We start from the raw sequence: 17294 nt of genomic DNA, 5'->3' as shown, positions 1-17294 counted from the left end.
TGATTCATGAATTGAATGAGGTCGCATTATAATTACGAATATTGGCGCATAGGTAACCACTTTAAATGGAATGTCTAGATTCAAACTAGCGGCGAAGTAAAAAATATATAAGATTATTTTTGGGTTGTTTGAATAATATAAAATTTTTAATAAAGTTAAAAAAAATTTGAGTTGAGTTGAGTGTTAGTTATATCAAATCAATTAAAAATTAGAGGAAAAAAAAAGTTGAGAAAAATTGGAAAGAATTGTCTTTCCAAACAAGCCTTAAGATTGTAGAGTTAGGAGTTCTATCAAAATCAATTGTCAAAAAATTAAGAGAAAAAAAAAAAAAAAAAGGTTTGAAAAGACAATAAGCTGCATCGAATCAATCATTGGCATTTTGCTTATTTCAACTATACATTTGACGTTAATCAAAATAATATTTACTTGTATGTTACAATATAATATTTTTTTCAAACTAAAAATAAAAAATACACTCAAAACACATTAACAAATACACCTTAACAACCTTGAAGAAGATTATAAGTTAATCAAAACCCACTTTCGCTAGAATTATTTAAGGGAACGAGTTAGTTCTAATTTGCACAAGATGATACATATATTATATAGTAAAGCCTTGTATAAAAGTAAATGCTCGACTAGAGAAAAGCCATAAATAACATTCTAAACATTCACTTGCCTCGAGTTCTTAGAACATACCATGGGTATGAGTCATGAACTACAAGACAGAACAGAAAAGTTCACCAAATACTCAATCAACAAGATGGATTTTCCATACCAATTCCTCTAGATGCCAAGGATTTTAAAATCTTGTTGAATATATGCCATAATTTATGGAAGACTACAATTGTTGAAAATGTTCTCTCTCTCTCTCTCTCTCTCTCTCTCTATAAATTATTATTAACTTGTTCCATTACGCTTCGAAGCCTTTATACTAGAGATTGGTATTATTTCCTTATCCATGATACGAGTTACCATATTTAACAATGAGATATAGCCATGCACAATTAGCCAAAAGCCTAATTAATGATCCTTTGTCAGGGCTACCAAATAATCTATTATAGATTTGGACAAAATCACCGTGATTCTCAAACAGTAATCTAAGCCGCTGTACTACAGATTAGGAGATCAAGTTCATCATCAAATACATTTTTATTTAAAAAAGTGCCAATTTAATTTAGTAAAATGGACCATTTCCAGCAATTACAGTGAAGTATTCTCACTCTTCTTCTTCTCTGTTTTATAATTTGTTTGGTTTCTATATTTATTTATTTTTCTCTCCGTAATCTGATACTTATAATTAGCTAGAAAGAAAAGAATAAAGGTGAAAAGGTAGTTATCTGACGGAGAAGGCTTGTTTCAAACACGCACAAGAAACGTGGTTCTATTGTAGCCTTCACAAAAAACTCTGCATTTTGCTTAGGGCAAAGCGTTTATTCTCTCTTTCTCTCTCTCTCTCTTTCTCATTCAATCTCTCTCTGTTCAAAACCCTTTTGATTTTGCAGAGAGATATGGTAGACCCTATGGAACTGCTCCGATCCAATCTCTTGCGGGTTCGGATCCCGGAACCCACGAATCGCATCTACAAGCAAGAATGCTGCCTCTCTTTCGACAGTCCGGTAATCTCTCTTCCTCCTCCCTCATTTTCCCTTTGTTTCCCGAGAAAAAAGAGAGAGGAAAGTTTAGTCGGAAAAGAAAAATGTTATGCCAGTTCTTGTTGGTTAGCCTCGTTTCCCGAAGTTTCACTCCCTTGAAGCTCTACTGTTTGTCAAAAGTTCTATTTGACGATTTTATTCTCTGTTTGGTTTGCGAGAAAAAGAAAGGAAAAAGTGCAGTTAAAGATGCCAGTTCTTGTTAGCTTAGCCTTCTTAGCTTCTGTTTTCCCAAAGTTTTAACTATGCTCAAGCTCTTCTATTTCTTGACGGTTCTGCCTTTGATGGTTTGTGTCTGTTCATGTTCCGCTTGGTTGCTGAGAAAGTATAGGTTATGGAAGAAGATGTTAGGACCATTTTTGGCGTAGTCACAATATAGAAAGTGACGTTCAAATATTCTACTCTGAGTTTGCCTGGGATTTTTCTTTTTTGGCGTTGTTATTTGCCCATCTTGTACTTCTCTTTTCAGACTTTGAACTTAATTTTTGTTTTTCAAAATTTTAATGAATTTTATTGCCAACCAAACGGTGAATTATTATTATTATTATTATTATTATTATAAAATTTATCTGACTTTTTTCCTTTTTTCTTTGTCCCTTCGTTCTTTCTTCCCTCCTCTGTTATCATTGTTTGGATTTGGAGAGAATATAGGATAAGAAGATTAGATTAATTCAAAATTTCAAAGCTTCGTTAATTTGCTTTCTATATGTCAAAAATGAAAAGAGTGTCATTGTGAAAAGAGCTTCAAATTTGTTTTGTTTTATTTGTTGTGGTTCTTTTCCTCTTTTTTTTTGTTCAACCATGTAGAGGTTCAATCGTTGTACATTTTACAATCTGACTTCAGAGGTTTTCTGTTCCATCTTTATTTCCTTTTCCTTTCTTTAGCTTTCTTGCTACTAAACGGGATTTTAATGTTATCCCTGTTATAAAATGTGTGTATATATATTTTGAGATTCATGCTTTGTGCTGTTTTTGGGATGTCAGAGATCAGAAGGTGGGTTGTTTATCGACATGAATACGTTTCTGGCTTTTGGGAAGGACAGTGTGGCGTGGAATTACGAGAAGACTGGGAACCCAGTTTATTTGCATATAAAACAAACAAAAAAAGTGGTTCCTGAAGATAGGCCTTTGAAGAAACCGACTCTCTTGGCTATAGGTACTTGAATTATGGTGGTCTATGTCTTTATTATAACGTATGTTCATGGTACTTAACTATACATCTTTTTGTTGTGGAGTCCAGTTGATGTATGCTCACATTTCTTGTTATTTTTATTACTATTATCTTTGCTAGGCATTTACAGGTGGAATTGAAGTAATGCGCGGATAAGAAAATACAGTATTCTAATACTAAAACTCAAGCAGATAGAACTTATTTAGAGTGGTCAGGCAACCAGGATATTACATTTTATGTGATAAAGGAAATTATATTTTCATCTTCGAAGCAGGTGGAATCTGTAATTGCTTTGATAAATATACCATGCAAACGAGACGGGCTCAAAAGTTCAGGGTTCTGGTCTGTTGCCAACTTGTTGGCTTCAGTTCTTACTAGTCTTGTTATCATTTTTGTAAAGAGTGAACTTTTTATTGGTCACGTTGATCTGAAAATTTTGTTATTAGTAGTTTATGAAAGGATCTTCTGACTGTTGATGTACAAGTGCTGAATCTTTGTTTTAACTTTTGTTAATTATTTGCTGTGCTGTAGTGGAGTTTACTTATATAATCTGATATATGATTTCATTTGCAGGTGTTGATGGGGGATTTGACAACAATGAACCTGAATATGAAGAAACTCACAATATAGTCATATTGCCTGATTATGTTACTCTTCCATTTCCTTCAGTGGAGTTGCCAGAAAAGGTGCTTGTTGCTTGTTTTTTCCTTTTTGTTAAAAAAATTTCTATCTCAAACAAGAGTATGATCTGGTTACCAATAATGTAAAATGCTGCAGGTCAGGTTGGCAGTTGATGCTATCTTGATGGCTGAGGGTGCTGAGCGGAAAGAGCAAGTTGCAGCTTGGATAGCTGATAAGAAACAGAGAAGTGCATACGCCATGAATTTGCAACAGATTGACAATGGTGTTATTGTCCCTCCATCTGGGTGGAAATGTACCAAGTGTGATAAAAGGGACAATCTTTGGCTAAATCTTACTGATGGAACGATCCTTTGTGGGAGGAAAAACTGGGATGGTACTGGTGGCAACAACCATGCTATTGAACACTACAAGGAGACTGGCTACCCTCTTGCTGTAAAGCTTGGAACGGTTACAGCTGATCTGGAAGCAGCAGGTAATGCCCCCCTGGCCATGAAATGGGAAAAGTTTTCTAAAGACAATTTTCTCTTTGTAACATGTGCATTCACATACTTATGATTCTATTGATAAAACCATGTAGAACCATCTGATAATAGCATGATGAAGTGAACTAATTTGAAATGCTATTTCTTTGTAATATGTGGTGTTGATACTTATGATCTTATCAATGTTGTGCATTTTGGATTGACATGCTCAATGTCACAAGTGAAATGGTTCACTCTCTCTTTATTTTTCCTCAAGCTTAGGACAATGGAATTCATTGATTGGTCTATGTAATTTACTAATCTTGAGCATCGTCCATATGGTCATCAATAGTGGCATAGGTAGTAAAGTATGCTAAATTGTGATTGTCAATTTGATTGATCAGTATATGATTAATTTTCTTGAATATTATTAATGATAATGCTGAATGCATTGCTTTTTCCCTCTTCTTCATTTGGTTGGCAAGATTCAAATCAAATACCTGTCCTCATGCATCCCCTACATCCACCTCTGCCTCAATACCACCTCATCCCAATCCCAAGAGTCATAACAGTAGATTTTTTCTGATGATTGATAATTAAGCTAGCTGAAAACAAAAAAAAGAAATTAGTTGAAGCTATAAGCTATTGAGTGGAAGCAACCATATTTTGTCTTTAGAAAGGTTTATTCATCTTCCAAAATGCCAATTGGTTGTCAGAAGTAAGCATGTTACTGAGGATCTGTAAATACCATAAACTCTTATCCTCTGGACCTCCACCCTGAGCTAGAAAGGCTTCCTTAAGGGCCACATCTCCATACCACAGATCATGCAGAAACTAACCTTGGAGCCATTTCCCACCTCAAATTTGGTATGGCTAGAGAACTTTCTCCAACCTCTCCTAATATTCTTCTATAAACCCACTACATACGTCCCAAGAGGCTCATTAGAACACCACCCACCCCATGAATTGCCAAATTTAGAGTCCACTGCTATTCTCTACTAAGCCTCTCTCTCATGCACATAGTGCCATACCCATTTCCCTAAGAGAGGTTGATTGAACATTAACAAGTTTTGGATCCCCAATCCTTCTTTAGAGATCGAAAAGCAACTCTTGGACCAGCTTACCAGGTGATATTTGAACTCTTTACCTAACCCGCCCCATAAGAAATTACATTGAAGCTTCTTAATATGGTTTGCAACACCAACGAGAAGGGGAAAGAGGGACATGAAGTACATAGGTAAATTAGAAAGTGTACTCTTTATAAGAGTAACCCTACTACCCTTAAACAAATACATCATTTTCCAACTAGTCAATCAACACTCTTATCTTTTTAATAACGTCGTTCCAAACAAACATGGCCTTATAGGAGGCCTCCAATGGAAGACCAAGATACTTCAAAGGCAACGGGGAAACCCCACAACCCATATTACCTACCAACCCATCCACATCAGCAACATCACCCACCTGAACTGATTTCGACTTGGCCAAATTAACGTTCAAGCCCAAGACAACTTCAAAACATAAAAATAAGCAAATGACGTAGATAATATGGATCAGCCCCACTGAAAATCAAATTATCATCTGTAAACAAAAGGTGAGAGATATTAGTCCCTGTCCTCACAAAGAAGCCATAGTATTGTCCCCCACTCACTACAACAGAAGTCATCTTACCCAAAGCATTCATCACAATGACAAACAGTAGAGGGGATAGAGGGTCCCCTTGTCTCAAGTCATGAGAGCTACTAAAAACCCGGTAGGAGTGCTGTTCATCAAAGCCGAGAATTGCACTGTGGAAATATAATGAGCTATCCAAGAGCGCCACATCCTCCCAAAACCACACCTCCTCTGCATATATAACAAAAAATCACAATTAACATGATCAAGCCTAAGTCTAGCTTGCAGAGTACACTCGGCTTTGCAGATCTCATTCTACTATGAAGGCATTCATGGGCAATAAGAACATGATCTAGGATTGGTCTACTCTAGATGAAAGCATTTTGTGACTTAGAAATAATCTTCTCCAACACTATCTTTAGCCTGTTTATTAAAATCTTAGCAATAATTTTACTTGCAAGGCTAATCAGGCAAAAGTCTTTGGGATCAACAACCACTGGAATCTCGGAATGAGGATGATGAATGTTGCATTAAGGCTCCTTTCAAACTTATGTCTAGTATGAAAGTCACGAAAAACCTTCACAATGTCTTATTTTAACACATCCCAGCGAGCTTGGAAGAATGCCATAGAGAAGCCATTAGGGCTCGACGCTTTGTCACAATTCATTGCTTTCACTACCTCGAACACCCCATTTTCCTCAAATTATCTCTCCAACCAAAAGGCCTCAGCCTCACCAATAGAATCAAGGAAAGGCCATCCAACAAAGGCCGCCAGGTGAATTTCTCGGATACAACTTTTTATAAAACTGGACAATGTGCTTGTTGATCTCCCTTCCATTAGTAGAAAGTGCCATCAACCCTTGAAGCAAAAGTGAGTGTGTTGTTTAATATTCAAAAATCTTCCTTGCATTTTCCTCTTGCTCTGGAAGAACACTTGAACAACTATATTTTTTGTATATAAAAATTCAAATTTTTTTTTTTAAAAAAAAACTTATCAAAAAAAAAGAAAGTGCCATCAATCAGCAAGGATTCAATGGAGTTCTTCCTCCTATTGGAGTTGGCCACTTTGTGAAAAACAAATCGTGCACTTGTCACTCTCCCTTAACTACAATGCCCTAGATTTCTGCCTCCAACTCACTTTCTCCATGAGAGTGGATCTCTCTGCCTACTTCTTTCTCTCCTCGTGGCCTAATGTCCTCTCTTCTTCAATGATATCAAATGCACATAACTGTTGCCGTTCCTTAAATCAACTTTCAAAGCCTTGAATTTGCTGGCCACAATAAAGCTCGAAGAGCCTTGGAAGTGTTAAGAGTCCCACCACAGTTTTATCCTATCCACAAAACCCTCAAACTTCAGCCACATGTTCTCAAATTTGAAGTACCTACTTCCCCTAAGAAAGTCACCGCACTCAAGGAGAATCGGGAAATGATTCGAGCATAGCCTAGGAAGCCTTCTTTGGGACAAACTTGGAAACTAAACTTCCCAAGCTGGAGAAACAAGAAATCTATCAATCTTGGACTAATAGGGAGATCCCCGATTGTTCGACCAAGTATAAGTTCCACCAACAAGCCCCGATAAAAAATGAAATCTGAGAACTCCATCATAGCTGGGCATAAGCGTCCTACTCCCGATCTCTCACTGGAGAGCCGGGTGACATTAAAATCACCTCAATGCACCAAGGCAAGTTCCACCAACTAAGCAAGCAAGCCAACTTATCCCAAAGGTTTATTGGTGCATAAGCTATGGGAAGACATGGTTTGTTCTTCTATGTCATTTTATATGTTCTATTAATCTTTAAACTGTGCATTAAATTTGAATTGCTCCTTTTTGAGCTTCTTCGCAATAATTGGTTTGAGATAAATATGCTGGGTTTGGGGTTTTGAGGTTGAAGTAGGTATTTGAATATTAATCGTCTGATTCATCTGTGGCCATCTGAATCTCTTCCATCATTATAATCGACTCCAGTTGTCCTCTGTAGAGGACTTATTTAATTGTTGGCGGGCTCCAGGTAAGATTTTGATGCTTGATATTTGTTTAGTGGATAAAGACTATGATGTATAATGTGAAAAACATTGTTGATTTGGCATTGGAGTTTTCCCTTGTTTGATGTGCAGTTTGCTACTAGATAGATCAAAGGATGGGATCCTATGGCTTGATATTCATGGAAGCTCTGTACCCTCATTATTGTTTGGGCTTTTTGCAAAGCCAGAACTGTGTGCACCTTGATGATTGATTAATCACTTTAAAACTTATCCCCTCTGAGAATTGGATCTCAGAATTGTTAGGAGAGTTGGCAGTTATAAAAAGCCGGATAATATTGTTAGTCAGTTGAGCTGTTATTCTTTTATGTGTTCTTTTCAATGTTGTGTATGTTGTCTGCAGATTGTCTCCATTTGAGTTGGTTTCTGTACTTCATCACAAATATGTTATTAAATGCTACTAACCTTGCATATTCTTGAATTAGTAATGTGCTACTTGGCACTGAAAAGTGCCTTTGCTGCCTGACAAACCAGGCAAATGTGCCTTTGAGAGTTTAATAGTCAACATTTAATGCGATATCAAGTGTTTCTCTGAGGATTCATTCTTAAGAGTATTGAGTGCTAATGATGGGTAACATGCCGTGGCAGCTCAGATGTTTTCTCTTATCCGGAAGATGAAGGTGTTCTGGACCCGCTATTAGCAGAGCATCTGTCGCATTTTGGCATTGATTTTTCATCGTTGCAAAAGGTTCTTTTCTTTTCTTCTTCTGGGAACAGTGTTATGGCTAGTACCTGTGTACACAGGGCATTTCTGATCCCAACATGTGTCAGATGTAGTGTTCAACAACATAATGTGGTGTAATGATTTGGTTGGGTTATGGTTGTTTAGCTTTGGACCATGATTGATTCGGTCTCGCACTGTTGTCTTTTCAACTTCAGTTGGTATCTAGGGCATCTTTTTATTTTTTATTAAGTTATTTATGTTATAGCCAGGCTTCAATTGTTCTTTATCTATTTCAACTATGTGCGTTTTGGTTATTGGCTCAATTTTCTATAATTAGGGTGGGGATATTAACCTCAATTTTTTTTTTGGTATGATTACATTAATTAAAAGTTTGATTGGGGTACTATCACTTTCTTATTTCAGACTGAAATGACAACTGCTGAGAGAGAACTTGACCAGAATACCAATTTTGATTGGGACCGAATCCAAGAAAGTGGACAGGAAGTGGAGCCAATCTTTGGACCGGGTTATACGGGACTTGTCAATCTTGGAAACAGGTAATATTTGATCCTCTTCAGGGCTGCTTGGGAATATTTACTCATTTGATGAATCTTGTTTCCTTCTTGCAGCTGCTACATGGCAGCGACTATGCAAGTGGTGTTTTCAACGCTTTCCTTCCATTCACGGTGAGTATAAATTTTCTAGTTTCTTTTCCCCCCTAATATTAATCACGCTCTTTTGAATTGTTTATGCTTATTTGTTTATTTTTGCGATGACATTTTCAGATATTATACAAACCAAAGTTTAAAAAAGGCTTTTGAGATGGCTCCTGCTGATCCAACCGTAGACCTGAATATGCAGTTGTAAGATACTAGCACATTGGTGCTGTTAATGCTTTTTGTGCAGTCTGTCATCTGATAATTATGGTTTCCTTGATCTTGCTAATCACATGAGATCAAAGCATTTCCTGGTGATAAAAAATTGGTTGGCTATGCATATGTATATATGCTTTAAAGTATGAAGTTAATATACATGTGTATGTGTGTGTGGTTCACATGTGTGTATTCTTTATGTAGTTATAATACTTATGTGTTTAAATATGTTTCTGTTCTGTGCCTCTTCTGCAGCAGTTTTTCTCTTCTTCCTCTTTTTATGTGCAGATTTGCATGTCTCAGATATATTCATAGGCTTTTTTGTTCTGTTGCAGAACTAAGCTGGCGCATGGTTTGCTATCCGGTAAATACTCTATTCCTGCTCTGGAGGTATGATAACTGTAACAAAATGAGTTCCTTTAGACCATGGTTTCTTCTCTTGTTTGTTTCACATTTTCTTATTTGTCATCCAGAAAGATGATCCTGCAAATGCTGCTTCCACAACGGCAAGCACTGTAAGCTCTCTGGCTGAATTTTGTCTGTGTTCTAAGTGTCTGCTTTGTGCTTTGAAATTGCTAAATTATACCTTGGGATTTATGATGAATAATATGCCGAGATTTCTAAACCTTGAAGTTTTTGAACAGGCCTTGGATTGTTAGCAACTTATTTTAGTTATCTATGTTGTTTGTTCTTTCTCAAAACTTTGAGGTCCATTATGCAAGAATTTACTTATTCTTTTCTACCTCTTTGTTTCTTTCCTGTCCAATTGTTTAGGTGTGTACTGTTTCTGTGTCTAAATGAGATTATATTTGCATATGGATATTCTTTTTTATTTGTTGCTCCACAGTTTTAATTTTATTTAATTTCTTTATAGGATTGTTTATTGACCTGTTCTATGTTTGTTTCCTTTCGCCATCTACTGTAAACAATAGAAACAGGAAGGAGTACCCCCTCGTATGTTCAAAGCAGTTATTGCTGCTAGCCATCCTGAATTCTCTACAATGAGACAACAGGTATATTCAATTTCTTTTTCTCCCAAATTTATGCAAGAATATATGAAGGAGAAATGCACGTTTTATGATAGAACAAACCTGTGATTTGCTTCTTTTAATATAAGTGATTATTATTTATTTATTTTGATATAAGATAACTTGTAGCTCTAACTCGTAGAAAAGGGAGCTATGTCAATTAGCATATAGACACTGCATACGGCATTTAGGGGTTGCTGGAGCAGGTCAATCAAATGAAACTTGATTTATGCTCCCTCATGTACCATCTGTTTTCTTTTTTACATGGCTCTGTAATGTGGCATTTGGTCACTAACAAGCATTAAACATTTAGAAAGATTAACTATAGACATAATCGTAGATGGTACCATATAACAATTGCAGTGAAACAATAGTGATTTGGTGGATGTTAAGTTGGAAGCAGATGTATAGATACTTTTGTATGGAAAATATCAAGACTAAATCAAATGTCCATGAAGCAATTAAAATTGATTAATGCTACTCTTCACACCCATTTCACATTGGTTGATGTGGCATGTTTTAAGTGGCTCCACTTAAAAAAAGAAGTGGAGGAAAACCACTTGAAACATGCTACGTTAGTTGAAATGAGTGTGTAGAGTAGCATGATTTGTAAAAATTATATAATTTATAAGATTTTTTACAAACTTTGCCCCCCCCCCCCCATTCTCTCTCTCTCTCTCTCTCTCAAAGAATCTAGAGGCAAATAGTCGAGAGTTTTGTATTTCGCAATTTTAGAAAGTTTGGGACGTAACGGTTCAAGAGTGGATCATAGATCTTCTGATCCACTAATGCTCAGATGGTTTGAATTGTTAATGGTACAATTTGGCAAATTCTATTATGATAGTGTTGCAGCATAATCTGATAATGGTTTATGATATTTATGATCTCAAACTCGATTGGAGAACCTTCTCTAGGTTATTATATTAGACAATCTCCACCTTTATTGTGAATCTGTACTGCTTTTAATGTGCAAAATATCTGATTGATAAAAAAGGAATAAAAAAAGTAATCTGTAGCATGTGTGAACTGCAAGCAGAGTGCTTTTATGGTCAATGTGAGTCTGTGACAAACAACATGCTAGGTAGCTAAGCACTTATCGCTGTTATGGTGTTGTATATTACCTATTCATGGCCAATGTAGGCTGTATAGAAAGTAGAGCTTCCGTTAGCTACCTTGGGCCTGGTTTTAGGTCATAGGTAGTTATCTATACTGAGGAACTCTTTCTTTACTGGTAGCCATTATTTTATCTCTTTCATGATGTTATTATTATTTGACTTGTTTAATGTCTTATGTGAATACTTGTTACTTATTTATGCGTAGGATGCCCTGGAATTCTTCTTGCATTTTGTTGACCAAGTTGAACGGGCTAATGCTGGGAAACCTGAATTGGATCCTGCAAGGAGTTTTAAGTTTGGTATTGAAGATCGAATCTTATGTTCATCTGGAAAAGTTACTTATAATAGAAGGCTTGACTACATTCTTTCATTAATTATCCCACTGCATGAGGCAACCAATAAAGGTAAATTTCTTTAGTCATTTTTTCTTTCTGGGCGATTTACATAATATACTAAAGACTTTTTTGTTTGAGAATTCAGAAGAACTAGAAGCATTTCACAAATTCAAAGCAGAAAAAATTTCAGAAGGAAAGGAAGTGTAAGTTCAAATGGTTCACCATCATGTTTTTGCCCCTTTTAGATTTCTTGCTTAGAGTATCTAGTTCCTGCAGATTCAGTAATGAAATTGTACGACCAAGGGTACCGCTAGAAGCATGCCTTGCAAACTTTTCAGCTCCAGAGGAGATACATGATTTTTACAGCACTGCCTTGAAGGCTAAGACAACGGCAATCAAGTAGGCTTTGTTATTTTTCACTGGCATCAATATTTTTTGTTTTGAAAATATGTTATCCCAGAGTGCAATCAAGTGGGCTATACATGTATATCTTAAAGAGTTAAGTGAGCTAAGATTTCTCACTGATCCACACGGTCATGACGCCAGAATTGATTGGTCATGTCTTTTATAGTTTTTTTTTTTTATTCACTTTCTTTTGAGGAAACAGTAGTGTTGATTTTTCTTAGAGTTGGGAACGATGAGCTGTTGATAACAACTGTACTTATGTCTGGTTACTGCTGTTCATATCTTTCTTTCATTTTTATCCTGCAGGACTGCGGGTCTAACTTCGTTCCCTGATTATCTGGTGTTGCACATGCGTAAATTTGTTATGGAGGAGGGCTGGGTGCCAAAAAAGCTTGGTATCTTTCTGTGGCTTACTTTTGTTGCCTTTCCTTTTTTGGGTTTTTTTTTTTTTTTTTTTTTTTTTTTAATACTGTCTAAACTGTTCTTATTGCTTATTGTATCTGTCCGTACAGATGTCTATATAGATGTTCCTGATATCATAGATATTAGTCACATGCGCAGCTTGGGTCATCAACTTGGGGAGGAGCTATTACCAGACGGTGGTATGTGGTATTTCTGGCATTTTGAAGTTCCTTTTAAATGTTGTTCCACAAGCATTTATTTATTTGTTTATTTGAATTGTTCATACATATTTATATTTGTTTATTATTTCTTTTGTTCTTGGGGGCGCCTAACGCTTTTAATGATAATTTGATTATTGATAAAAAAAAAACTTATATTTGTTTATATCTCTTCGCTCAAGTTCACACCTGCATATGCTCACACATATATACTGTCTTTAAATTTTTTTTTGTTTATTTATTTTTGTGTCACAAGCATTTATTTTATTGTTTGACACTTGACCAGATCAATGTAAGTGATGCTTGCAAATAAGAGTTATTATCTCTTTTGTAGATCCCACGGCTTGTTACTAATGAATCAAAATATTAGATCTTATCAATCAAAAAGAGGTTTTGGTATTCAAGTATTTTACATCTCTAAGCTACTTCTTTGAGACAATCTTTTCTCTCCTGATGTTACTGTATCCTTTGCATTCTTGTATATTATGTTTTCTCTCTGATATTTACTAAGATTACACGATTAATCTAGTTTGCTAACTTTACATCTCAAAATTTCTGCTAATAGTCGGTACTCTATAATAAGTTATTCATATTATTTGCCTTTGTACTGTTTACTTGTCTTCCTCCAATTGCTTTTATACCTTTTGAGTTTTTCTGGCTCTTTGTTTTTGTAAAGGGATTATATATGTTTCTAATTTACTTTTGGGAAAAATTTTATGTTTCTGAACTTAATTCTTCTGTCAGGCTGACAATGCTCAATTCTGCTTAGCTGCTAGATCTTTATGTCAATTTGCATATTGTGATGTTGACTCTCTCTCTCTCTCTCTCCTGGCTTTTGTGAAGTTCAGGGGCATATATATTTTGCCCAACTGTGACAAAATTTCTTGACACGCATCAAACCATGCTTGTTGAGTGGTAATTTAGTAGATGCAGTTTTTTATTTTGTATTTTTTTAAGTTGGTAGGTTTGAGGGAAGTTTTACTTTCATAGTTTTTGTAGCAGAAGATGATAGTTACTTCATTTACAAATCTTTTACAATAACGAAAGTGGTTCTTTGCCCCTAGGGGTTGGTGTAGGCATTTGTTTCAAATGATGATTTAAAACAATGACGACCATGTGTCATTCATCTCATGTTATTTTAATACAAAACCTGATGGTTATGGGTACAGTGCCCCATCCAACCACATTGCTTTACTCCTTTATGATATCTTAATTACCACTATAGAAGTTCTTAATGCTGTTAAGACTTTTATATTGTTTGCTCTGGTGCTTGCATTGGCAATTGATTTTAATATTTTTCTGTGTTTCCTATTAATAACACAGTTCCTGGGGGAGAGGTAGAATCAAACATGCCCGTACCAAATGAGGATATTGTTTCCCAGCTTGTCTCAATGGGATTCAACCATCTTCATTGTCAGAAAGCTGCCATAAAGACCTCAAATGCTGGCGTGGAAGAGGCAATGAATTGGTTACTTTCTCACATGGATGATCCAGGTACTTTAGAACATAGTGTTATCTTGTAAAAAAGGGTTCTTCACCTTGGGAAACAATCACTTTTAGCTCCTTCCAGCTTTTGAGGTCTATGACCTAAATTATTTGTCATATTGTACTCTACTAAATTATATTAACACGCATTGGCCTTTTCAGATATCGATTTTCCAATTTCTCAAGAGGCACAAGGTGCTGAGGCTTTCTTGTCAAGCGTTGACCAATCAAAAGTTGATACTTTGATCTCATTTGGTTTTACAGAAGAAATTGCTAGGAAAGCACTGAAGGCTTCAGTAAGTATTTTTTACCTTTTCAATCTTTTGAGAAAAGGCTTCAGTAAGCATCTAACTATTGGGTTGCAAAATACTGGAAAACTTGTATTTGAATGTTGGTTGTATATAACAATTGTTTTTTCAGGGTAGTGACATTGAGAAAGCAACAGATTGGATATTTAACAATCCTGAACCTTCTGTCTCATCTGATATGGATGCTACCACATCGAACACTGCATCTGATCCCACCAGGGCTGAACTTCCTGATGGAGGAGGGAGTGAGTTCCTTCTTCATAAGTTTTATTTTTTATTTTTGGAACTTCATACCAGCTCATACTGATTTTTTCTTGGTACATGTTTGTGTCTGCTTTTACTTTCCTCTTGATTGGCAATGACAAAATTTTCTTCCAAAAACTAGTGTTGCATACTTGCATTTGTATTAGCTGCTTCCTTTTGTCCAAGTTGATGCCTGACAAGTGACAACAGCATAAAGTAAACTCGGTATTATATAAGCAGTGTGGTTTATAATGTAAATTATTGGCTTATTTGGCTTATTTTGGTTTCTATTGGAATATATTTGTTCTCTTTGGATGCTTTTCACTTATAATCTTAGGGTGTAGGCCATTAAGTACTGTAGGTAATGCTTCTGTTTACTGCTTTGCAAATTGCATGGATTTAACTATTTATGCTACATGTATGCTTATGTCACATTCTGTTTCAAAATGTTCCAAAGTCTGACTTGATAAAACTTTTTAAATTATATCCAAATAATCTCAAAATGCAATTGGACATGGCTGAAATTTAAGCTGTTAAATATATTTGCTCTTCAGGAATCTTTATCATTTTCCTTCAATTGTAGGAAGTACTAATATTAACGTATCATTGATGATCGTTAAAAAAAATTGTTCTAGTTTATTTTTGTTCTTTTTCTTTTTAATATCTGGTTAACTACTATTAAAACAATGATTAATATGGTTCTTATGCTTATTCTTGTAATTGTGACAACTTTTGATTGAATTGTTGGGTTTGCTTTCACAGGATACAGACTGATTGGAATAGTAAGCCACATTGGAACCTCAACTCAATGCGGTCACTATGTGGCTCACATCTTTAAAGATGGTAGGTGGGTTATTTTCAATGATGACAAAGTTGGGGCTTCCGTTAACCCCCCCAAAGATATGGGGTATTTGTATTTCTTTGAAAGGCTCAACAGTTGAGATACACCAGAAGGATAGGAAATACCAATCAGCAGAAAATAGGTACTATGCAATCTCAGAATATGAGCTATCAGCCAACTGTGCTTTGGGCTGTAGGCGGCCTTGAAGTGCAGCATTGACGGATATATCGGATTCTTCTTTTTGTAAACATATTGAATTTCTCATATTTTCATTTGTCTTTGAAATAATTCTGCATGTTTGTCTGTGCCTGCACTCCATTGAGCTTGCTTCTTTTTAAAGATAAGAAATGCTATACATACTCCCAAGTGCTTACTCCATGACGCGGCAAGGAAAATTACACCATTGAATGCTACGTGTACTTTCATTTGTTATTTTATTTAATAGTGATTTTTACTACCACGTCATAGATTAAACCCTTAGAAGTGAACACTTGGTAGTATACATAGCACTCTTCTTTTGTGCATTTGTTTCGGTTGAGCAATCAGCAATGACATTATTGTTTAACTCCCTAAAATTCCTGATCCCGATTAAGGATTTAAATGAGAAAAGTTCTTTTACCAGGAACCAGTTTTCGTGTCCCCTGCCTCTTCTTAAAAACCTCTGCCTTGTTCCCACAACATCTGGGTGGTTCACCTCTACTTGAGTAAGCTCTTACTCTTATTTCTTCATATTTGTAGCTTGGATTTTGTTACGTCGGTTAAATGAAATTTTGGGGTCCAAAATAATGTAGAACAACCATATTGAATTCCATGCCACTAGCACCATTGCAATTGTCAACCATTGTAGACTCTAGCTCGTTTCCAAAAGACTCGAAGATTTCTACACCGTTCAACTCTCTACCTCTACCTACAACGCTGCTGTCTTTTCCTGCAGTGACAACGCACTTCCAACTCCTCTATTTAGGCTCCTAGGTCGGGTTCATGTTCATACTTATCAACAAGATTGACTTGAGTCAAACCCACCTCAATGCCCTAGATAGGCTCAACAAATGGATTATCCGGCTTGTTGTGCGACCCAGATCCAGATGTGACGTCCTTGACATTGTCAACAGTTCGACAACCATGAACCTTGAGAATGAAACAACGATGGGGAGTCATTCAATATGTCGAGATTGCTGGCCATGTATTCACTGTTGAGTGGGTGGCTCTACCTAGACGACGAAGAGAACTAGGTGATCTCTAGTGACATTAGCGCCTTTTCAATAACCTTAATGGTGGGCATTGAGTTTGTTGATTTAGTGTGGATGGGATAAATGGTCGACAGTGGTAGTGGTGCTAGAGGCAACGACGAGTTTGGTGGTCAAGATTGGGCGTAGATTAAGGGTGTGAGTGATGAGGGAGTATGGGTTTAGTGTGTTGCATTGAAACGTTCCACATTATTTTGCACCCTAAGATTTCATTTAGTCGTCGTGATAAATTTTAAGCTACAAATGAAAGAAAATGAGAGCTAACTCAACTAGTGGTGAACCATTATGTAATAACCAATTGCCTTATCTTCGCCTCTTAGATTTATTTTTTGGTAATTCAGAACTTCTTTTTCAAGATTAATTTAGAACTTCGATGCCTAAGTTGAAACAATTAATAGCAAAGGAATGAAGATGAAATCTGATGTATAATTCAATGATCAAAATGTGTTATGATCCAAAATTAAATTACCTCGTGAAACTTATAATATTAATGGAAATATGTTAAAGAGTTTGAGCTGAAAAAATAAAAAAAGTTAGGGATTTAATTTGAAA

General features: G+C 35.9%; 1 protein-coding gene across 1 annotated transcript; it reads left to right on the top strand.

The window, feature by feature from the left end:
• Positions 1–1346: 1346 nt before the first annotated feature.
• Positions 1347–15873, top strand: LOC132174742 (ubiquitin carboxyl-terminal hydrolase 14). The gene is made up of 20 exons (XM_059586400.1): positions 1347–1619; positions 2637–2808; positions 3397–3509; positions 3601–3937; positions 8173–8267; positions 8667–8800; positions 8873–8929; positions 9029–9106; positions 9451–9505; positions 9589–9630; positions 10048–10128; positions 11464–11662; positions 11739–11796; positions 11870–11992; positions 12305–12393; positions 12511–12600; positions 13942–14112; positions 14266–14399; positions 14524–14656; positions 15417–15873. Exons 1-20 carry the CDS (start codon positions 1512–1514, stop codon positions 15593–15595), a joined length of 2448 nt encoding a protein of 815 aa, XP_059442383.1. The 5' UTR covers positions 1347–1511; the 3' UTR covers positions 15596–15873.
• Positions 15874–17294: the final 1421 nt, after the last annotated feature.

This window comes from Corylus avellana, chromosome ca3 (assembly GCF_901000735.1).
Source record: "Corylus avellana chromosome ca3, CavTom2PMs-1.0".
NCBI classification, from domain to species: domain Eukaryota; kingdom Viridiplantae; phylum Streptophyta; class Magnoliopsida; order Fagales; family Betulaceae; genus Corylus; species Corylus avellana.
This window is presented reverse-complemented; position numbering and strand designations above follow the sequence as displayed.

Bases quoted from the DNA above. Each gene is read 5' to 3' on its own strand.
- LOC132174742 (XM_059586400.1), top strand. From the start codon at position 1,512: ATGGTAGACCCTATGGAACTGCTCCGATCCAATCTCTTGCGGGTTCGG. The intron at 9,631-10,047 runs GTAAGCTCTCTG...TGTAAACAATAG, and splicing joins CTTCCACAACGGCAAGCACT to AAACAGGAAGGAGTACCCCC. The intron at 10,129-11,463 runs GTATATTCAATT...ATTTATGCGTAG, and splicing joins TCTCTACAATGAGACAACAG to GATGCCCTGGAATTCTTCTT.